Source organism: Chanodichthys erythropterus, chromosome 13, assembly GCF_024489055.1.
Source record: "Chanodichthys erythropterus isolate Z2021 chromosome 13, ASM2448905v1, whole genome shotgun sequence".
NCBI classification, from domain to species: domain Eukaryota; kingdom Metazoa; phylum Chordata; class Actinopteri; order Cypriniformes; family Xenocyprididae; genus Chanodichthys; species Chanodichthys erythropterus.
In genome coordinates this window covers 15558925-15583254 of record NC_090233.1, presented here as the reverse complement: position 1 = coordinate 15583254, position 24330 = coordinate 15558925, and the positions used below count along the sequence as shown (strand labels likewise).

General features: G+C 36.9%; 1 protein-coding gene across 4 annotated transcripts in view; it reads left to right on the top strand.

Annotated features, from left to right (window-relative positions):
- The first annotated feature begins 272 nt into the window (after positions 1-272).
- rgs3a (regulator of G protein signaling 3a) overlaps positions 273-24330 on the top strand; it is a 90442-nt gene continuing 66384 nt past the window's right edge. The window contains exons 1-2 of one of the 4 annotated variants that reach the window (XM_067405732.1): positions 273-277; positions 6692-6823. Coding sequence is in view for 1 of the 4 variants with exons in the window: in XM_067405730.1 (XP_067261831.1) it covers positions 19754-19768 (15 nt within the window). In the remaining 3 variants the exon portion in view is untranslated. Of the gene's footprint in view, positions 278-6677; positions 6824-19292; positions 19769-23591; positions 23804-24330 lie in introns of those variants that run through there. The other 3 variants (XM_067405733.1, XM_067405730.1, XM_067405731.1) reach the window with 3 other exon arrangements.

Sequence of the window (24330 nt, the reverse complement as noted above, 5' to 3'; positions counted from 1 at the left end):
AAGAGTTTGTCATGAGTTGGATTAACATGGATTACATAATCCAGAAGATCATCAGATGAAAATGTGCTCTGGTTTCCTCTGGCATGGACTGCAGATGTTTGAATGGAAACATATTTACATCAGCTTGGCTAGTCATTTGCCTCTCAAGGCCTGGAAAAAGTGTGCATGCAGGCAGCGAGTGGGAGCGCCTCATCCCCACCCCCTGCTGGTCCAGAGCGCCTGTGCCTGCGCTGATCCCGTCACACCAGCCTGACCGCTGAGGATCTGCAGACGGGAGGTAAGACACATCCTGTTGGTTTTCACGTGTCGAGGACCTGTTTTCCCAGGAAACGTTTGGACTGCTGACTGTGTGGAGGTTGATTTGGTTTACAGTTCAGAAATGGGAGCAATTTCTGTGCAGTTTCTGTGGCGTCTGATTATTGAGAGTGATTTGTAGTGTGACAGATGATATGGTTTACTGCTGTTTTATGCTATTTTATGCACAACACTTTGGTCCATTTTGATTGTTTTGAAAGTTGGTTTTTATGGTTTTGTAGATATATTTGAGTTGAGCATTTATGCATTTGTAAAATCTAGACTTAATAAATGTTTGGTTAAAGAAGTTATGCTAGTAAAAATAACCAGAAGGGGTTTTGTTTTTGGAGTGGGCTGCACATGAGCAAAAACATACCCTTACGGATGATAACTGTAATGATAACGATGAAGTTGTAGTTAAAAGAAATTGTTCTAAATATAAAAGAATAGCAGCTGTAATTATATAAAATCACTTTCAGAAAGGTCCCCCCCCCAACTGGTTTAATGATAAAAACAATGACAGCCAATCCGAACCCACCATACTTTAAAGAGACGGAGCATTTAAAGTGCAAATAAAGATGGTCATTTCTTCCCTATTGTGACGTACATTTAAGTGAAACAGCTTCTGGAACAAGAACAAATGTGGGGCGGGGCTTGATTTTGTCTGTAAGGAAATGATTGGATGGTTGTGGTTTGCTATTGGTGGATCTCAAGTGAGTGACAGGTTGCCCCGCCCTCATCATCAGAGAAGAGATGCTGCAAGACGAAGATATTCTGATTCAAGATTACGAAGAACATGAATAATTAAATTCAATTCAATTCACATTTATTTGTATAGCGCTTTTCACATTACATATCGTTTCAAAGCAGCTTTACAGAGAATGCATGTCAAAATTACACTATTAGAAGAATGCAGTTAGCAAATAATGTAATAATTTGTGCAATTAATTTACAAATGCTGTTAGCATTTAATTTTAAGGTAGAAGCAATGAATGAATGGAAAAATGAAGTACATCAACAATAATTAGGATATATAGAAATTTGGGAATGAGCATGATGCATCTTCTGAGGTCTTCGCAGGAGTTGACGCCGTCTCTCCATAAAAAAAAAAAGATGTGCACTGTAACTCATTTATAATAATAATTACGTCAATATTCCAGCATTGATGCCATGGTGATCTTAAGGCTTAAACATGTTCCAGGGCTCTTTTGCTTTTCTCTGTGCTTTGCTCAGAAGCATTCGTCTAATAAATGGATTTGATGGGCGTCTCTTATCTCACAATCGCTGGACACCCCACATGTGTGCTGGCAAGCAGTCGGGATATTTTCTCATCAGGCATTGGAGTCGTAACCGAGTTGGAGCGCAGGAAGAGTGAGAGTGCAGGAGTGACATCGGATATAAAGTAAATTCTCTCATTTTCTCAGTGTAATTAGCTAAATTACATTCAGTAGTGTGACAGTAACTCAGCTCTTTTCAACACGTAGAGGTTTAGTATCAAATGCTGCACTGCTGTTTTTTTATGTATGTAGTTTACAGTCAAACTGAATGAAGAACATTTTTTTTTGTTTATTTGAGCTAACTGATTGGTTCATCCTGGGTGATAGCAGTTAACCTTACTGGTTGATGTAATAACTAATATGCAGAAAATAAATAAATAAATAGTGAGTCGCTTGACCAACATTGATGCACTTGTAACATTCATTCTCAACATGAAGCACTTTATGACTGAAAGTAACAGATTATGAGGCCCTGATTGCTCAGCGGTAAAAGGCAACAGTGCGCAGCTCTGCAGCGTCAGTTAATGGTGGTCATAAATGTAATCTTGGTAAGATGAGTGTTTGACAGCATCAATTATTCATTGTGTTCTGAGACTGTAATCCATCCATAACATCTAAGCATAGTTCGATAAACAGCTCTATTCTCCGGGGCATCTTTGTGCAGTTCAGTCAGCCTTTAGTGCACTGATATATTACAGATGCCTCTGTGTTTTTTTTGTTTTTTATGCTTGGTTGTGTTTTCAGGGAAGTGTGTGGTTATTAGATTCTATGGCCTTGTCAGCAAATTTGCCAGGTTGATGGTTGCCATCTGTAGTGCTGTAGCGTCTTCTCTGCTCCGCTTGGAATGTTATGAGAACCCTTTACCCCTGCTTGATCCCACAGGCTTCGGAAGTTTGTCATTTTGGGAAATATACAAGACTAATAATCATATTACATAATATTCTGCCTTGGACACACTAAAACGCTGTTCCAAAACCTAGTAAGCTACACTCTAAAAAAATGCTGGGTGAAAAACAACCAAATTTGGGTTATTGGGGTTATTTGGCAAACCAGTGCAGGGTCAGAATTGGACAAACCCAGCATTGGGTTGTTTTTACCCAGCTGAATGGGTTAAATGTTGGACCCAACATGCTGGGTTGTCTTATTGAACTCAATTATTGATTAAAAATTACTATATTGCCAGCTTAAAATGAACCAAAATAGGCTGAAAAATAAAAATAAAATCACACACAGAATTACTTGAGTAACAACACGGGCAACAATAATAATCAATCATTTATTAATAAGCAAGACACCCAGCAGGAATGCACAAAAATATAGGTGAGATAAAATGTGTACATGTGTATGTGAGTGAAAAAGTGCTCAATTATACAGCTAATGGAGTTAAACAACACTTTTTTTTTTTTAAAGTAAAAAAAAAAAAAAATTGATTGATTGACCAGCATCTAACCCAACCCTTTGAAAAATAACCCAACAAAATGACCCAACAGGCTCAACCCAGCGCTTGGGTAGAAAAAACAACCCAGCATTATTTAGAGCGTACCTATACAGCATACATTCTGAACTGAAATGGAACTTCATAATTCTATTGAGTTGTGTTGAGCAAAACAAGACACAGTCACTATAAACAGTCTACACACCCTTGTTAAAATGGCTGGTTTTTAAAATGTGAGAATGAATGCATGATAAAAAAGGTCTCAACTAATACCCGGAAGCACCATTTGCTTCTATCACCACAGCCAGTCTTTGAACAGGAATCTGTCAGCTTAACACAAGTCAAGCTGTCAAGAAGACTCCAGCATAGGACAAGCAGTTTGGAGGATGGATTTGTCAATTTTTTCCCACTCTTCCCTGTAAAAGAGCTCCAGATCGATCAAATATCCTGTCTACAGCCCAAGCCATTCCACAAGTTTTTTTCCCAATGGATTTACATCTGGGATCTTACTCAGCCATTATCCTTCTTAAGCCATTCCTTTGTTGACGTATAGATGTGTGTTATGAAGCTGAAAGATGAAATTCATATTCATTTTCAACTTTGAAATGGAGGCTGGCAGAATTTGTGGCATAATGGTCTGGTGTTTGGCCTATGATTCCTTCTCTCTTGACTATATGCTCCAGTCTCAGCTGAAGAAAAGCTGTAACTACTAACATTTTGATTCTTATTGTGTACATACATGCTTTTACATTTAAAAAATGCCTGCATCTAAAATTGTCGACCTTCCCTTACTCCTTATGCTGACTTTAAAATGGGTTCAACTCCAGCAGAGGCGACTTTCAAATATACTTGTGTGATGACCTTGTTTCTAAAAGAGTAGATGCCTCAGAGACCAACAGCTTTAGCTTTCTGGTGAAATAGCCCACCACAAAAGACCAAAGTTCATTTGTTTCATATTAAATGCTGTTGATAAGGAGGTTTCTTGGTGGCCAGTGCTACAGACCAGGATTCTTTCAAAATAAATGCAAAACTGCCAACAACTATTGCAGATTGATTTTCTTAAGGCTGTGAAACACCAAAACACCAAAGTCGGGCCGCCGTTGACCGTCAGTCATGGTGTGTCTTAGATGTTTCCGTTTCCAAAATCCTTCGATAAAGACGCGTTAGCCACACAGGTCCTTAAAATAGACAGATCCGCAGTAATAAAGAACAATACTGAATGATTTCTGCAATCACGAGTTGTGAATGTGCCACAGCCGGTCTTCCCGTTCCAGGACTCTGGTCTGGGGCTGGATGAAGAGACCAGCAGCAGCTGGGAAATGTTGGATCAGAAGTCTCTCGGTCCCCGAGGCAGCCAGATGCAACCCATATCTGAGCTGCGGATCTGGCTGATGGTTGTCCAGGAGCACTTTTCTGGGATAGGACGTCCCCAGTTACTCTGTTTTGTGATGAAGGCTGTGTGAATCTGCTAATCTTTTGTCATCTCAGTGGAATAGTTGGACGTTGGATGACATTTTAGAGTCCTGTTTCATAAACTCCATTTAATGTAAAAGCATGTGATTATTTTATTAAAGTGTCAAAGCATCATGACATGAGTTCAGATGTTTCTCATGTGATGGGACAGGAAGAGATCATCCAGAAATCTATACATCTACTTTCATTGCATGGAAAACTGACATTCTTCCTTTTGCGAAAATGAAGAAAATGATACAGGGATGGAATGACATTTGTAAATGATGACAAAATTTCCATTTTGGGGAACTGGTCCTTCTCGAAGATGATGTCATCAGCACTGGCTATATGGAGCTTCATAGGGAGCCGCTTTATTAAGTTGAGAAGATGGATGGAGGAGAATGACTTGTATTGATTTCAGTGCTGGGCTGAGAAGCCACATCATTCTTCAGACAATAACAGAGCAGCTTCCTCTAGCATCTGTGCTTTCCCTTCCCTTCCATCTGACGCTGGGGAAATGTAAATATATCAAAACTTCACCTGTGATCTGTGACACATGATCTGGTATTAAGAACAAGATCAGATGATCTGAAGATAACTGCAGTGTTTACATCTGTAAACAAACAAAAAAAAAAAAAACAAATAACAGGTTTACACTGAAGCGTCTCTTAACGTTAAAACTACGATCTGACTTGTGATCAGAGGATCTCTGATTTCTTGACTTGACATGCAGATTGAAAAAAGAAACCTGTTCAGTGAATCATTTCTAAATATCAATGTTTTGAGCATTATTAATATGTGTGTTAAATGATCTGTTCTTCCTGCCAAACCAAAGTACTGCAAGCTGCTTCTGGCCGGCCGCTCAGACAGCACAACTAAGCCTCTGCAGATGATCCCGAACGTGGCAGCGTGTCTGATCTCCAATAAACCGGAGAGGAACCGCGTCTCTTGTGCTGCGTCCCGATTCCCCTTCCTATTCTATGCCCTAAAAATATGTACTCTTTTTGTGAAGAACAAGTAGATACTTTTGAGTGTGTAGCAGGAGAGTAGGCACGTTTTGGGATATATGACCACGTCATAAAATTAAAAAAAGAAGAACCATGTTTGGTTCCCCAAAAGATCTTAAAAGAACCATTTTTTTTTTTTTTTTTTAATTTGTGTGAAGAACATTTTAACAATCTAAAGAACATTTTGTTCACTGTAAACATCCTTTTGTGGAATGGAAAGTTTCCATGGAGGTTAAAGGTTCTTCATGGAACCATCAATGCCAATAAACAAGCTTGAGCGAAACGCTGCGCTCATCACTGTCACTTTTTAGCCAGCCGTCCAATCAGAGTGGAGGAGGGGCGGGACAAATACAACACTGAACAATGTACAATATCAACAGATGACGACAACAAGGAGAATAACAGAATTTAAATCAAGAGCCAGAGTAACACTTAAAGTACTAGTAACACTTCTCTGGATATTCATAGCAAGCAATGCATCTCAACTGGAAAAAAATAAAAAGCTGCGCTGATGTAAAACACCAGTCTTCCTTGGATAAACCCTTATTAAAGCTACTAAAGTTACTCAGTCAAGAGCGGTGGACGATTTCCTCTTTATCTTTTGTTGTTTGAATTAACAGTAAAGTCAGACAGCAGCTGGTTTAGGCTACTGTCACTTTAAGAACTAGTGTACAGATCCAAATATGATTTTCTTGCGTTTCCTTTCACTGAAGACTTAACTGACCGTTTACACGAATACTCACCAAAATGGGCAGTTTGATATATTTGTTTACAGTATAAAAATTATGTCTATGTCCCCATAAAATATGGAAACCCTTTGTGTGTGTGTGTGCGTGTGTGTGTGTGTGCGTGTGTGTGTGTGTGTGTGTGCGTGTGTGTGTGTGCGTGTGTGTGTGTGTGTGTGCGTGTGTGTGTGTGTGTGTGTGCGTGCGTGTGTGTGTGTGTGTGTGCACGTGTGTGTGTGTGTGTGTGCGTGTGTGTGTGTGTAAAGTGCACAGTTGGGGTCTCAAGATGGCTTTCATGAACTAAATGGATCATACCCATTTCTCTAATCAGTCCTGGCAGTGCTTGAAAGCTGTTAATGAGACAAACAAACAAATAAGAGCTTCTCCATTTCTTTCTGCTTCTCTGCACTACACTGGTTTGATTTTTCACTTCACCAAACCGCATAAGCATTTGCATACTGCAATATTCATCTCTGTCTCTCTCTGTCTGTGTCTCTGCAGAAATGTGATTGTCTTCTGAGTCTGAAAGCGACTTCTCTGGAGCAAAAAGCAAGAGTGTGTCAGTGTTTGAGCGAGAACATCCAGAAACAGCTCCAGCCGCACGGAAGACAGACGTTCTGCCCGCCTCAGCAGGTACATGCGTGATGTTTCTCTGGACATGATCAGCCATAAGGATTTGATGGAGTTGCTCTTCATTGCCGTATTCTTACTGTATCTCACATTTGATGATCATGAACAAACTAATTTATGACATGCGGGTGAGGGCATTTTCACACACTCCATGACTCCAAGAGTCAACATACTGAAAACTGCAAGAAAATTGCTCTGAAGTGCTGAAATCTGTCAAGTCAGGTCAAGAGACCTTTATTTATAGTACAGATTGTTCCAGAGCAGCTTCACAGTGACAAACAGGAAAATAACAGAATTCTGCAGAAGACAACAGCGTCATTATTCAGTAACAGTGCCGATGTTGCCAAATTCATCAATTACGAAACTAATTTGGTTCAGCTATAGAGCAACACGTCACAGTCTGTGGCACAAGAATTCTGCACGAACAAACAGGCAGATAATCTCACTGAGGATTGCGTCGCTCATCCAATCATCTCCAGATTGTAGGTACAGTGTGTTTCGACATAAGCTTGCACAGCATCAACAAGAACCACTTTAATTTTGCTCTGTTTATCACGCAAAGTGATTGTGTTCTGCAGAAGACTTTTGTGGAGATGTCTGATGTGAGAGCATGTTTTGATGCTGGATCTGTGTGGCAAATGTTTGTAGGAGAACAAAGGTGATGTCGGGCCGTCGGTGAGCATCTGTCGGGCTACTTTTCATGGTTCCACACGTCGTCTGTAGTCGCTCTGCGGAGCGTTTGGTCGTAAGTTCCGTCGAATCCAATAGAGTTCAGTGGGACCTACGAACATAGTTTGCTTTCGGGAAACGCACCTCTGATTGGCTGTTCAGTTTAGCCAATGAGAATTAAAGTGAAAGCGAGGAAAGAAGTCGAGACGGCACAGACAGAAGGCTGTCACCTGAGCTTTGCAATATGTGAACATTTCATAACAACATGAGCCTCTTTGATTTTCCTGTTGTAGGTCTTCTGTGTTTCAGCCAACAGAACAGAAATATATGGTTGCAAGCCTGAGATGTCTAGTGTAATGTTCCACAGAGACTGGAACACAGAATGAGTCTAATAGGCTTTCATTCAGTTCTCACACCTGCCATCATTTATTCCTCTGCTCTCCATTCACATGAAAGAGAAGGTGTGTGTTGATCACAGATGCTTTTATCAGCCTTTGAATCAGCTTTCACACTTTTTCACTCATTTTCTCTTCTCCTCTTTTGCTTTATGCCTCTCTTCACCTCTGTGTTCCGTCCTTCTGTCTGTCTGTTTGTTTGTTCCGGCCGTGTCTTTCACTGCAGCTGTGCCATGTGCCGGATCCATTTAAACGTCTCTGTGTGTGTGTGTCTTGGGTATGATTTAGGGCCGCGGTTCTCGGATTGACCCAAAATAGGTTGCAGGTTTTGTCAGATTGAGTCGCAGACAGCAAGGAAAAACAATGGAAAAAGAAAATAATAAAATTGAGCTAGCCATATAATTTATTGCAAATAAATTGACTAATCAACTTTTAAAAGGGAGGATAAAACATTGACATCGAAAGTAGTGCATCCAGTCAAACTGCGTCTGTCGTGTGATGATCTCTCATTGAAAACTGAGGAAACTCACATCATTACATTGTGTGCAACTACAAGAAACATGGTTTGCAGCACAATTTGTTTTGTGCAATAAATTATTGGCATCAAACCATTAAAATTCAAAAGATATTTATAAAACAAAAATCAAAATATTCAGCCTGCATCAGTAACAGTGTGGGTCATAGTTTTCCAATTATTTTGGGCCTGCTTTTAAGGACATTTGACTGTGAGAATCAGTGTTGGGACTGTGTTGGGTTGTCCAGAGCGGTGTGGTTTTTATAATTTTCATTGAAATAAAATATAAATATTAGATGAAAACCTTAAAAAAGCATCTGAAATAAATAAGTTAAATAAATAAAATACTAAAATTACTAACACTAAAACTATAAAAAAAATAGTTAAAAAACATGACAAAATTACTAAAACAATAAATAATATTAAAAACACTTTTTATTCCAGTAAATATTTCTTTTTTTTTTTTTTTTTTTTTTTGAAAGTCAGTTTCTATATAGGCACATGCAATTCTTGGCTACAACCAACAAACAAACAAACAAACAAACCAACCAACCAACCAACCAACCACCAACCAACAAACAAACAAACAAACAAACAAACAAACAAACAAACAAACAAACAAACAAACAAACAAACAAACAAACAAACAAACAAAATCCACCATTATTGTCCAAGAAATAAAATTCTAATATTGAGGCATGTTGTCACACCATATGGTGTAAGTTATGACAATGGGAACATGCCAGTTAAATAGCATATTATATACAGTTCAGCTAAATTACAAACCGTGAATAAAAAAAAAAAAAAAAAAAATCAAATTCAAAAGACATTTATAAAACGATGAACAATAACAAGCTCAGTTTAGAACAATTAATGAAACATCAACAAGCATTTTTTGTCCAACTGAAAATGCAGTTAATAAACTGAATAAAATTACAATAGTGTTTCCAGACAGGACTAAAACTCTTGTAGCTCATGGCTGGGGTCTGTTTGCCCCGTCACAAAAAAGACATAGATTAGGAAACATTCTTGCAAGTTTAGCCTGGGAAAGGACTTTAAACCATATAAAAGTACGTTTTGAGCAGATTCCCACTGCTCTGTAATATGGGAAACAGAGGGATCATGTCTACCCATAATCCCTGTATAAATGATTGAGACTCATCCCTTATTAGTCCAGGCATGATGATGAGGAGAAAATGAGCAAACTTGAATTAAGTCTTTAATAGTTCAGATTCGGTTGTCATACCAAACGTGAAAGCCTTTGTTTAATAAAGATGGCTGGAAATGATGATTGCCTACTTTACACTCTTAGAAGAAAAGTAGAAACTTCATGCGCTTCATATAGAGAACCGTTAAAAGGGCTCCCATCATGGGGTCATTTTATGGATTTAGTTTTAAAGGGGTCAAGACATGGATTTTTTTATTTTTTATTTTATTTTAAAGTCCCCCTGTGCTGAAAATCAAGATGTTAATGTTGTTTATATGGTGTTTATAACATGCTTTAAGCATGTGCAAATTCATATTGCTGAGTGTTTTCTCTTTAAACGGCAGTGATCTAAAGACCGTCTCAAAAACACGGTTTGAAATCGCTGGCGTTTCTGACGTCCCAGACTGCCTCGTAACCAATCAGGTCAGAGTGTGGGCGGGCTTTAGCATATCATTACCTGACCGCACAAGGGAGTGTCAAAAGAAGGTTATCCCGGTATATTTTTCTGTTGATATGAAAAATCATGTAGATTTATCAATATAGCGTGAGTATGATGAATATTACGATGTTCTGATGAACTATAAGCCTTTCTCCACTGACGTTCTGAGTTGATCAAAGCGTTTCTAAGGATACTGGTAGATAGAAAGCAGCTGTCTGATTCGCTAACGGAAACATGGTTTGTGTAACATTAGCAACATATTATTAGCTGTTTGATGATGTAGTCAAGGAAACGGCTAATCATAGTAATAACCGTTATGTGTCCGACATTGTAAAAAGTGATATCATTTACCTCAGTAAGTTGACCGAGTGGATCTAGTCTGAGCTCGTGCGAGTGAGTGGAGGCGGGGCTAATTATCATATTCATAGATATGCGTATATTAAATGAGGCAACGGTGTAGAGTTACATTCAAGCTATTTAAAGGCATTAAGAATTTTTTATTTATTTTTTTCACAGGAAAACATTCTTTAATATGTTCATTGAGGTTCATTTATAATGTTAATAAAGTTTTTTTGCACAAAAAACAAAAACAAACAAACAATATATATATATATATATATATATATATATATATATATATATATATATATATATGGTGCGATGATGTATAACTATTGGTCGATGCTCTGGAGGCAGTCATTGGCATATGCCCGTGTGATGTCACAGGTCACCCAATATCAAAACAAGCCATTTTTGAAACGTGATAAAATAAATGCTTTGCTTTTCTAATGAGGACGATCATTAGATTTTGATAGGCAATTTTGATTTCTCATGTCATGACCCATTTAAATAATTAATTAATTTTTGTTTCAATTCATTTTTAATTTTAATTAAATGTTATGAATTAAACACTTTATCACAAAAAAAAAGGGTTTAAACTTAAACTTAAATGTATCATGTAATAATTTAAGACATTTCTCCTTATATAGAACCCTTTTGACATAAATTTGACATTTATTTGAGTCTAGGAACCCATTCAACAATCCCCAAGTCTGTAGGCTAATAAGTGAAGTATTCAGAAAAATGCCATATTTTCCAGAATATAAGTTGCATTTTTTTTTTTTTTTTTGATAGAAAATATATGCTACATTCTGGGATCCTGGAAAACCTGTAAACATTAAACTACTGTTTCACTGAAACAAATAAAAACATAATATCAAAAGTCATGTGACATTCAAATCTGAACATTGATTGTTCAGTAGGTGTGGAAGCTGTACTATAGTCAGAGATGGGCATAAATACATGGAAATGTATTTAAAATACAAATACAAAATACTGTGTGGGAAAATGTATTTAAATACAAATACAGTATTTAGTATTTTGAAAATACACAAAATACATGTGAAATTGAAGATTCAGTGCAGGTATCCCTGATAGGCTGAAATCTATCTGGGCCTATTCTGAATGCCAAAAAGCATTTAGATGTGTGCAACTACTTAGAAACTTTTGTTTTAATTTTATAAACCTCTTCCGTTCCCCTGCCCTGTAGGAAATAAAAAACTATAAAAAACCCCCCAAAAATAATTTTTAACTTTTATTATATTTTATCACCATCATTAAAAGCCAATGTGACAATGTGTAATTTGTTAAGCTAATTATAAATAGTGACAGTGAATTAAGAAACTACATAGGCCTACTGACTTTTAATTCCTTACCTCATTTCTGCACTCTCTGTCATTCTCTCTCTGTCATTCTCTCTCTCTCTCTCTTAAGTGCTTGCTTCCTTGCTGGTAATTACAAATAAACTTATGTAGTGCAAAATAGCAGCCATTTATATACTTACTTCTGACAAGGTTACAATGTAGTCTATTACTTATGGTAAACACTATTAAAAAAAACTGTAAAACTGTGGGAACCTTTTCTGCTATATAGCAAAGAATAGGGATGGGTGATATGACAATATATGGCATGGTTTCACAATTATCAATATCCGTTATGATACCACAGCAAAAACTGAATTTCAAACTCTTTTGATGCTTTTTTTTTACGCAAGTAGTATAGTAACTTTTATATTTATTTAATTTAAAGTTTATTTGTTTCTATATACATAATTAGAAAATATAAAATTTATCTAAAATAAAAAAAAAAATTAATTAGAAATCATTTGGCACTTTTTTGGTGAACAATAAAACTAAAAGTGTAGTGTATCTTTCATCATTGTCATCACAAATGCACACAATCACTACACTAAACTGATGGAGACAGACAATGATTAACCTAATTATTTCGTCTCTACATAAACAAACATTTGCATAGATGGGTAAACACAATCACAATTTGGAAATGTGTCCAGTTACATTTTCATAAAGCACCATGTTTTTAAAATTTAAAATGATTACATTTACAAAATGAGCCTGCATAGCAGAAATAATGAATAAAGTAATGGTCGGTGTTTAATACAATCGTTAATTGAAATAAAATAATTAATGAATTAAAAAACATATATAACACAGTATTGTTCAATTTAGTGTTATACATATGTTATCATATTAATATGTTTTGTTCTAATGTCTCAAGTCAAAATTTCAAGTTTACTTGGTTTAACTTGATTATTTGGGTAGGGTTTAAGAAGTGTACTAAAAAACTTTTTCACATGTGTCGTCAAAATGACCTACAACCTAATCAGTTTACATGTGAAGAAATCCATTTATTCACAAACTTCTTTTTGGGGGGCGTGTCTGGTCTGAACCTGGTCTGAACTAGTTGATGCATGAAAACAACACCCTGATAAAGAGGTTGACTGTCTCAAAGTATTTTGAGTATTTTGAAAATACAAAAATACTCATATTAAATGTATTTAAATACAAATTACATTTGATTTTTTCCAAAGGCTTATACAAAATACAAAATAGTATTTTGTATTTCAAATACGTATTTTAAATACATGTATCTGAAATACTGCCCATCCCTGACTATAGTTTGTACATGTTTGTGTCAGGTATACGTGTGTGTGTCTGTGATATAAGAGGAAATGATGAGGCCTCATGAATCACGCAGGCAGAGAGAGCAGCGTGACACACAGACGCGCTCTGACAGCTGGATCGGCGGCCATGTGGCGACTCACGGGAAATGTCATCTAACTGTCATTTCCTTTCATAAACGTTTCGTTTCATTGTGCTGTGTAATGATGCTGTCTGTGTGCAACCTACAGTACAAGCCCAGATCTCTGTTACCCGTTCATTTCATTCTTTATTTCCCTCGCCATTGCAGACAAAGATATTAAGAAAGAAATGCTGCACTTAAATTCCATTCAACAGACACTGCATGGAGTTCAGTAGGTAATAAATGTTGCGTTTTTGCAACTCTAAACTTTCTAACATTATTAGAATGAATTATTTCATTTCTGTTTCAGACATGCAACAGGTAAAGAGAAGTAATGTAGCAGGGAAAAGCATGCATGAAACGAGAGTATATTTTTCTGTGGTCAACACACTTACTTGAACTAAAGGGATGTAAATGTCTCTTTTCATTGTTATTTCGTTGTAATTTTAGTGGTCACTTGCCGTTAGAGGTGCTGTAAGACTTGTATAACAATGTATACTCACCAAATTGTTCACAAAAATGCCAGTTACGTTATACTTAGTACTGCATGCAGACTTGCTGGATGTGTTTAGAAAAGCTTCTACAGTATCACTGAACTGTCAGTCGATCTTTTTATATGGTGAGTATTTGTAATTTGGCTGCCTCTTCCAAGGCAAGTATATCACATGATGGACGGTGATGTTCTGAACTTAATTTAACACAACGGTTCCCTGTCCTTTCCAAACTCGGACCTCTCTGATGAATTCAGATAACGCCACAGTCTCTGCAGACAGCTCTAGAGAAAACACTGCAAAATAATGGAAATGCATGCTGACTTCTGTCCAGAAGACATTCAAGCATGAAAGCCTGTTCTAGTAGAGCCCAAAAACAACATCAAGACTTTGTAAAAGGGCAGAATATGGCCTCTTTAATGTTTAATGTGTGTTTTTGTGTTTAATGAAGCCCGATAGTCTGTGGCTGAACAGCAGCATGAGGTCATGAGCAATTCATAAACATGCTGCAGTCTTTTCGACGTGTGATGTCCCACGTTTGACACGAGGAGTTTATGTCCAGGGATTAGAGAAACATTGTTTTCTGCAGTCGCTGCCCTGTGACACTCCTGGAAGAGGCTAAAAATAAGCCCTGACCGCTCGACGGACCTGCGTCACACTGGACACTCAGGGACTATCTTTACCTCACACTGGACACACACACACACACACACTCCTACTGTCTATCATTAGTGCGTGTGTGATAAGATGGGTAAAAGCAGCTTGTGACGGCAGATATAAATGATGTTCATGTTATCATCAGAAAAAACAAACATTTATTATGAAGTGAGTGACGTGAAGGTTAAGTTCGGTGACCCATTCTCAGAATCTGTCCTCTGCATTTAACCCATCCAAGTTAGTGCACACGCATTAGGAGGAGTGAGTAGTGAACACACACACACACACACACACACACACACTGCAAACCGTGACACACACACCCAGAGGCAGGCCATTCATTGCGGCGCCCGCGGAGCGATTAGGGGTTCGGTGCCTTACTCAAGGTCGTTTCCTGCTGGTGTTGAGAATCGAACCTGCGACCTTTGGGTTACAAAACCATTGGGCCACAACTGCCCCTAATTAGAAGTATTAGTATCAGTACTGAACCAATATTGGTAACATTTTTTAATAAGTATACAGTAATAAAGTACTTACAAATTTAATTTGCAAACTATTATTTTATTATTAGTTTATAGTTAATTCATAGTTAACCCTAAAATCTATTCGAAATGCATTTATTTTATGCTAAGAGTACTACAATTGCATTTACATTTACATGTATAAATACCATGCAATTGTAATTTTTTTGTTGAGGTTCAACTAAAGATATATTTAAGTATATTTGATTGTGCTAAAGTCAAACTATTGCAAATATTATTAGAATGAATTATTTCATTTCTGTTTCAGAAGTAATATATCTTGCATCCAAATTATACAGTGATCATACTATCCTTACTAATAGTGATATTAAACACATTGTAGGCTTAATATTTAGAAATATGCATTGTGCAATAAAGAAGAACTAAAAAATGAAGTTTAATTGTAAAATTAATGTCAGTATATCTGTAAATAGTCAACATTTGAAGCGGATCAAAACCCTTCATCAAAGTTGTCCTAAAATCAACTTTGATTAACTTTTTTGATCTACTTCACATGCTGACTACTGTATATTAATGGGTTTTTATTTCGTGTGAAATTATGTAGGCCTATTTTAAATATATTTTAGTAGGTTTTTTTCACTTGGACAGACTCTGCATCCATTGCCTCCGACATGTTTTCTCACCGTCACGTACTTAACTCTGAAACTCTTAAGGAAATCCAGAGTTACCTAAACTCATGAGTTGTGCTGATGATCATGTGCATTTCAAATACATTATTTCTGACATGACTTACTGAAGCTAAACCTTGACCTCTATTGGCCTGCCCCAACGTCCAGCTATTGGTTGATCCAGAATGATTGACATGTTTTGAACACGCCATAAAGCCAGTGCCATCACACTCACTGACAATCGGTTTGCTGTACTAATCGGTCACTATTGGGAATCTGTGTTGCAGATTTTGGCACATTTGTCAGAAGAAAACTTTAGAGTCTAGAAAGTCATTGTAGCTAAAGACACAATCTCGCCATGTGTTTCAAATCCGAGAATAATCAAATTATTTTTAGATGATGCTATGTAATTTTTTAGATGAGACTTTCTTTTTGTGCAAACCACAGAAAACATGAGGTATGAACTGAAACATCGAGTTTGTTTCTGCTTGTTTTGGTTGTAAAGGCAGAATTTTCAAACCCAACTTTTGCCTCCAGCTCAGACCTAACCATGAGAAATTTGCAAATAAATTTATTTAATTTGTTACATTTTTACTTCAGTAATTTATTTTTGTTGAACACTATGTTGTCCTGTTATGATTAAATGTCCAATTCAGTGAACAGTATTTGAGTTCTACTTGTTTAGTACAAAAAATAGTAATGGCCTAGATAAAGGTTTACAGGAAATGTGTTTTGAGCTGCAAAAAATAATCATAAATAAGTTTTATAATTATTACATTTACCTTTTTTAATAATTTGCTCACACTTTGAATGTCAGGCTATTGTTTAATTTAATTCAATAGCACTTTTCAACAGCTTAAAGTGCATGTTGGTGTTGTATAGCAACAGGCCATTTCACGTTTATTTTCACGCTCCACTTGCTGAGTGTATATTAATCATTTTGTCGGCGATTCACAGTCTTTTAATCCATATAATTATTGCTGTCATTAATAGTTGTCATTAATAAAGTCTGTGTGCTTATAGCTGTACTTGTAACAGTATAGAGAGAACACAAAGTAACACCAGTTTAGCGTAGTCTTTAAATGTGTGGTGGGGCAACAGGTAAGCCGAGTGCTCTTGTGCGACAGCGGCCCGCGTGACCCGGGTTCGATTCCAGCCCGTACTGATCCCTGCATACAATATACATATAAATCTGTTCCCATCGTCTCACTGATGTTCACTGGATCAGTAAGTTACTGGTATACTGGAGCTGTCTGTAAAGGGTATATTCTAAAACTGTAAGGATTACTTTATTGTAGTCTATTTGAAGCACACTATAATGATGCCATTAGCACACTACAAGTTCACTTGGAATGCCATTGCAATGTGTTTTTAAAATCACTAAAAGTTTGTTATCAGTATAATATTAATGTGTGTTCAACACTCTTATAATGTAATTGTATTGCAATTCTAATGTCACCAAAATTCTGCATTTCAAAACTTAAACACGAGTATATTTACAGTGTACTTAAGTATACTTGGAATAGTTCCACTTTAGCGCAAACAAGTATATTTAATACAACTTTAGTTGAACTTCAGCACTGCTTTTGGACAACTAAAATTTCATTTAATACAAAATTAGTTTTTCCAATTTAGCAGACTTTAAGTATACCAATATATAGCGTGCCACAAGTACATTGTTATACTAAAGTACATACAAATAAATTGTGCTTAAGTATACTAATTTTTCACTAAGGGTGTACTAAATAATAATATGGGATTTAATGGTTATTTTATAGTTTTTTGACTTCTAAAGCCATTTGGGTTTTAAAGCCTGTCTATAGACATACTGTTAAAACTACTCATGACCACCCTTACACAAACTGATCACATATTATTGTAGTAACATGTTGTAGCCTACAGTATTTTCTGGGCTATTTTTCATAGGTCATGAACTGTTGTTTTATTGTTTTTTAATGTTTCTTGGGATGCACTAATAATGTAAGTATGATTTTTACATCAAAATTGTCATAATTTAGAAATAAAAGGCATTTTTCTTACCCTGATTTTAGCCTCTGATTTAAACGCTCTGTTTTAAGGGGCGTGTCTCTGTGAGACTTCAGTGTAAACGCCCACTGCTGTGATTGGCTGACATATTTGTCTGTGAAACAGCTAAGTATTACTCTCTCAAACTTTTGGCACGTTTTTACTATCACAGCTCTCAAGGTGAACTAATCATGCAAAGTGTTGATTACAGCATTATATTTAGATCTATGGCATTATATTTAGATCTATAGCATTATATTTAGATCGTGGCATGAAAGGTTGCAGTGATGAACATTGTAGTCGATCACAGACATGTTGTTGAGCTCATGAAAGCAGTGAAATCGTCACTGAAACTCAGTTTCTGCACACTAACGAATGCTTTCATCATAACTAACAGTGCAAACACCATATAAATAAGAGATTTGTTGAATAAAACGTGAGTTTTGGCTCGAGTCCAGAACTCAGTCACGGATAAACACACTCTGTTTGATTGACAGCTCCAGAGATTGTAAAGGGAGCGTTCTTTGATCACTTTCTATATATAATTTAATCACACTTTAAATAGATTATTTTCATCCTACTAAGAGAAACAAGGTGAAGTTGAGCGTTTAGTCGCTGATTTGATTTACTGACACACACACAAAGATCATCTGGCTGTACATGAATCATTAATATCAGATCAGGCATCAGAATGAACACAGTTACTGACATGTTGTTGCATTACTGTCGAGTTCATATCGTAAAAGTCTGTTTGTGCCGAAATGAGATTGATTTACCAAAGAATCCACAGTGAAATGAACCGAACACAAATAAATAAAGCTCAACTGAGACATTCACATTGTTGAAAATAAATAACCATATTCCTGCATTAGGATCCTTTGAAAGGTAATGTTATTTTAGTCCTGTATCGCTCTTCTCTCCTCCTCATCTCACTCACACACCAGTGGGCGGGGCTAACGCTGCAATGATGAAGTAGGCGGAGTTTCAACATCTATAGACACATTCCAGGATCAGTCGTTCGCTGGATCTGGTGTCAATAAAAGGAGGAAGTTTTCAGTTCTGAAACTTACAGGATATTTTTTTTTTTTAGTACGATGACCTCCTAAAAGTTGATTTCTCAACTCATGACCCCTTTAAGATCCAGACCTTCATGAATGATAGACCAAGCTAGTTTTCTCTGTGTAAAATGTGTTCTGCTCTAATAGAATTTAAAATAAATAAATAAATTCTTGCAAGATTTAAACAGGAATATTCAGCGTTTGATGGATCTTGTTTGGTTTTCTTTAAAGAAAGGACAGTCTATAACTAATTATAACTTTAATGTGATGTCAGTCCTGCATGGCAGATGTGTTTTATGGTAATGAAACGGGTCCTGAGACTCATTTATTGCTTTCTGATGAATGAATTCATTTCAGCAGAGGGTCTATGAGACTTTAATGAGAATGATGTACTGCAGACATTTGATTTATATACTGTACGCATATAGAGTTTCTAAGTTTGCAATTTGATCAAGTCTCTTTTCAGTCTGTTTTAACTGTATGTGATGAATGTGATGTGTCTGATGTTGAAGTGAAGGTTTCACATGACCTTGACCTGTGATCCGTCACATATCTGTAGATCAGGTGGCTTCATTATTGCTCAAGCTGAATTGCAATAGCAAATATGTCTTGATTTCTCAGAGTAATGCAGTGAAGCTCAGTTTATGAGAACACAATGTACAGCCTCCTTCAGTAATGACCTCACAGAAAACAACTTGCAGTTTTTTATGCACCAGGGCTGATGAAATTTGCAAACAGATGCCTGTGCGGACCCTGCGTGTGTGTGTGTGTGTGTGACAGAGATCTGCTGGCGTATGACATGTGCCTGTTTCTTTTGTGAGCTTTTGATTCACGACTCGGCCGCTTCTAAAAATAACAGCAAGCAGAGCGGGACAGCGGCCTGTCTCCGGAGAGAGAGAGAGAGAGAGAGAGAGGGGAGAGAGACAGGACATGTGCAGCACTCCTCTGTTTCTCTCTCTCTCTCCAGTCATTTTGTTCAGCAGCACAGTCGCGCCTCAGACACACACACACTCACACACACACACACACACACACACACACACACACACACACTGAGTCTGCAGCAAATTGAGAGTGAGGCAAATCCACACCGAGAGAGCCAAAGAAACAGGTAGAACAAGACAGACGCAAAAAAGGGAACTTGCATTTCTAGAAGTACAGAAGGAGACGTGAACCGGACAGGATTGAGGATCAGCTCATGTGAGAGAGACGCTCAGAGCGGCCAGATGCCTGTATTCAAGGTACACCTGCTTTACTGCTAATGACCAGAGCTTTACACCTGTGTGTGTGTGTGTGTGTGTGTGTGTGGCCGGGATGACAGCAATACATGTTTCTAAAGCTGCACTGTTTACATTGTATCTATTAAATGTGTAGCTGACATTGACATTAACATGCAGTTACACTGAATATCACAATGGGTTTACATTGTATTTTTATTTTTCATATTCATATTATATATTTTATTAGTGTATATATACAGTATATATCAATTTTTTAAATTTTAGACTTAAAATATATATTTTTTAATTGCATAAAGTTTTTCTAATATAGATTTATGTTGCAGTTTAGCTGAATATGACGAGGTTTCAGTACATTTGACATTTTTCGATAATTAGAGAATTTAACATGTTTGGTTTGTTTTTAATTGCTTTAAGGTTTTCTAATGCATATTTTATGTTCGTATGAGCTTCATGTTTATGGACAGTATAGCCTACATATACTTTTGTGGATTTATTTCCTTTTTAGGAGGCAATATTTTATGATGAGTGAGGAACATCATATATGAAATGTTTAACATGCTCATATTTTATGTGTGTTTGTGTGTGTTTTATTGGTTATAAATGGTGTTTGCTGAGATAAGCAAGTGGAAAATTGTTAAATAAAGTTTCTTGCTCTGGTTTTCACATGCAGCAAAGCATACAGAGAGAGAGAGAGGAGACTTACATGATGATAGATTGCTTTATGAAGTTTATATGACTGGCCAGTCGCTGACATGCACATTTCCCACAATGCTCGTGGAGGCGAGACAGACGTGAGTGTCGGTGCAGGAAGATAAGAAGAGGAGATTTCTCAACTTGTTGTTCTTAAACACTTCCTGCTGTTGTGGTATTTGAGAAAAGTTGTGTCACAAAAGCTGAGTTTAAAATATCTCAACTTTACTTTCTGCAATTCATTAGTTTCACCCACATAATCTGTCATCATGTGTGTACGCTCATGTCGTTTCAAACTTGTTTTGATGTATTCTGTGAAACACAAAAAGTGTTCATACTGCTCTTCTCCAGACAAAGAAAGGGCTGTAAACGTGCTCCATATGACTGGTGTGATATATTTGAAGCCATTCGGCAGGTGACGTGTGAGCAACAAATCCAATATTCAAGTCCCAACTGATTCGAAATCTTCCCTTTTAATACTTTATTACACATTCAGATCTGTGCTGTCAGACATGTCAGGCCAGTAAGACGCTCTCAGTCAATGATGTTTGATGTCAGTGATGTTAAATGTGTCTCAGTGTGTCCTGAATGTACACTTGACATTAGATTGAAGAGCTGCTTGTGGTGCTTTCTGTCATTTTTGGACACATTTCATGTGTTGCATGGACAAGATTTGCTTTTGTGTTCCATGGAAGAAACGAAAACAAGCATCCAGAACGAAAGACCAGGGTTGTTCCAACTGACTTGACTTCAGTAGGTTAAATTTTTATGCGAATATATTTTTATAAAATAATTTCAAAACAATGATGAATGGCAAAATGAGTGATGTCTTTGTGCTTCCCTTACACAGTAAATCCAGCGTTAGCGTCAGTTCTGGCAGGTCACGTCAGTCAAGCTCGTGTCAGCTGACTCGCGTCAGCCTGTAGGAATACGACGCCTATCACAGCATCAGTGTATGAACTCCTCAGTATTATCAGCAGCTATTGCATTCTCAGGAGCTCCATCCCCAGCTCCTCCTCTCGTCAGTCAGGATTGGCCTCATGATTCCCCTGAATCAGACTAATTCTTGAAATATGTGTACGTGAAATCATTACATTAATGATATCTGCATATGTTGTTTGTGTTCTGTTTACCCTGGGGGTGTTAAAGCTGCTCTCCCTGCCCAGAACACAACCATTCTGCCAATACAAACTCTGTGCAATTTTCAATTATACTTGATGATTGTGTCGTTCGCTTTTGTGTGTTTGCGTCACGTCCGTGAACACAGAAAAGAAGGTCTAAGTTCTATATTGTGGCTCGTTGCTGCATTAAATAGTGTTGTTGCGTTAGTGTTGGTGCAGCATGACAGATCACCATCAGATATAAATCAACATCCTCCAATTCTATTCAAATTCCATCTTCATAAGTCCACTGGAACTGAGGAATCTGCTATCAGTATATTTCCTTTAAACTAAAATTAAGAAAGTACACTCTAAAAAATGCTGGGTTAAAAACAACCCAAGTTGGGTTGAAAATGGACAAACCCAATAATTGGGTTGTTTTAACCCAGCGGTTGGGTTAAATGTTTGCCCAACCTGCTGGGTAGTTTTATTTAACTCAACTATTGTTTAAAAATTACTTTATTGCTTAATTAAAATGAACCCAAAGTATGTTGGAAATTTTAATATGTTTAATAAATTAGCATTTATTAATAAGATAATGAATAATAAACAATAAACATTTATTAAATTGCTTATTAATAAACGTACACCTTTTGATTATTATTATTGCCTCTGGTAATTATGTGTCTGATTTTTAATTTCTCACCTATTTGGATTCATTTTAAGCCAGACATATAGTCATTTTTAATCAGTAGTTGGGTTAAATAAAACTACCCAGCAGGTTGGGCAATCATTTAACCCAACCCAACTTGGGTTGTTTTTAACCAAACATTTTTTAGAGTGTATACTTTCAGTCTACTTTTTATGTACTTTTCAGAAATATACTTAAAATTGCACTTGCGTATACTTGACTTATACTGACAGAAAGGTCTTAGTATATTTGGACTATACTTTAATCAATCTTTTGACCAAGATGTACTTAAAAGTATAATTAAGTATTCTAATTATACTTGACTTGTAGTTTTGATTGAGTTGACTATTAAATGATTTTTTACATGCTGTCTTATAAACTTTGTACATTGTTTGAAAACATCTGTTTTCTTTATAAATCTATATGTCCGGATCGGATACCGCGACAGAAAACATTCCTCTCGGAACATCAAAGTTATTAACACAAGCACAGAATAATAAAAGCACATTTCAACATAACACTCAGGCCTGCAAACATAAATCCCCCTAAGTATACTAATACATGAAGCAAAATAAATGATACCCAGGATAACAGAGGTCCACACGGGTTACCGAAGAGAACCAAAACCCTTTTATAATTCTCTGCAGGTGTTTAGCATTACGATCACCTCAAAGTCACGTCACAGAACGATAAGTGTGATGATATGCTCACTTAAAGAAAAGTATAGCCTACTTGCAGGATAAAACTGCTAGTTTACTGAGACTCATAAACTAAAAAAATATACAAGTATTAAAATAGTAAACTACTAGTATACTTTAAGTTCATTAGTACAGATGCAGAACAAATGAGAAACGTAGTTGTGCACTTAAACACAAAAGTGGGCCAGTTTAGTCCCAAGCTGTACTGAAATAGTACACTTAGTAGTTTACTACTAGTAGGGTGAATTCAGGGTGATTGGGACACTGTTTGCCATTGAGATGAATTGGAAAATGTGCCCCAATCAACCTGAACCGTGGATATTAGTATACTTACTTACTTAAAAACTATATTTTTAAGTATACTTCATAAAATGAACTTCTTCGTAAGGCCTGTACTGTGCTTTACTTCATAGCTGTAGCTTTTAGTAGCATTTCAACAAGTTTGCGCTTTTGTTTCCGTACTTAAGTTTCTGCTTTTCAGGCCATTTCCAGCAGTGCAAACAGAGCAGATAGGGCTACCGTTAATGATTGTGTATTCAGTCGGACATAGAAGTCCAGCCAAGTGGCATGATGTCTTGAGTAAGGCTGGGGTGAGCGATCAGCGCTTAATGGTGTGTTTGTGAAGGGCTCTCTCTCTCTCTCTCTCTCTCTCTCTTCCTCTCACTCATGATGTGTTTATGTGAAGAGGGTGTCGCCCGTCCAACCACTAGGTTTCTTCCTGTCTCTATTCTTTCTTGCACTTCTTGTGATCTTGCAGAAGAAGCTTGAATCTGCACTCTAACCCGGTCTGACACACACTGATGCACATGTGACCGGGGTCTGATTCTCGTGTCTCGGCTGTGTGTTCGTCCTCACGGTGAGTGTGTTGATGGTGCGGCTGATTTCTTTCTTTGTAGTGTTTCTGAGTGTGTACAAGTATTATTCCTTGTTTGTGAGGAAATTGTTTTTGCTCGTTCAAATCTCAGGAGGCATCAACTTTGTCTTGGCTAAACTGAGACAGCATACAGAACTGTAAAATATAGGTGGTGTCGAAAGAATGAACTTTAAATGAGTTTCTATTGAGATCTCTGGCTTCTGTCAGACTTTGGTTGTCTTGGCAAATCTGAACACCGTTTGAGGCGTTAAGATCTATTCAGACACGTGTGAGATACCGGGGAGATGCAGAAAACTTTAGTTCAATTACTTGCTTATGTTACTTAAGACAAAGATATTTGTAGGTCACCAATGATACATTTGTGGCATTTGACCATGTGAGACGGTAAGATTTTCTTGCCTCCGTCGAATAATGGATCGTCAGGTTTCTTGTGGAGTCCATGAAAGCTCAAGTTCTCATACTCTTGTAGGCTACACTGACAGAAGAAGTAAAAAAACATGTTTGAATTA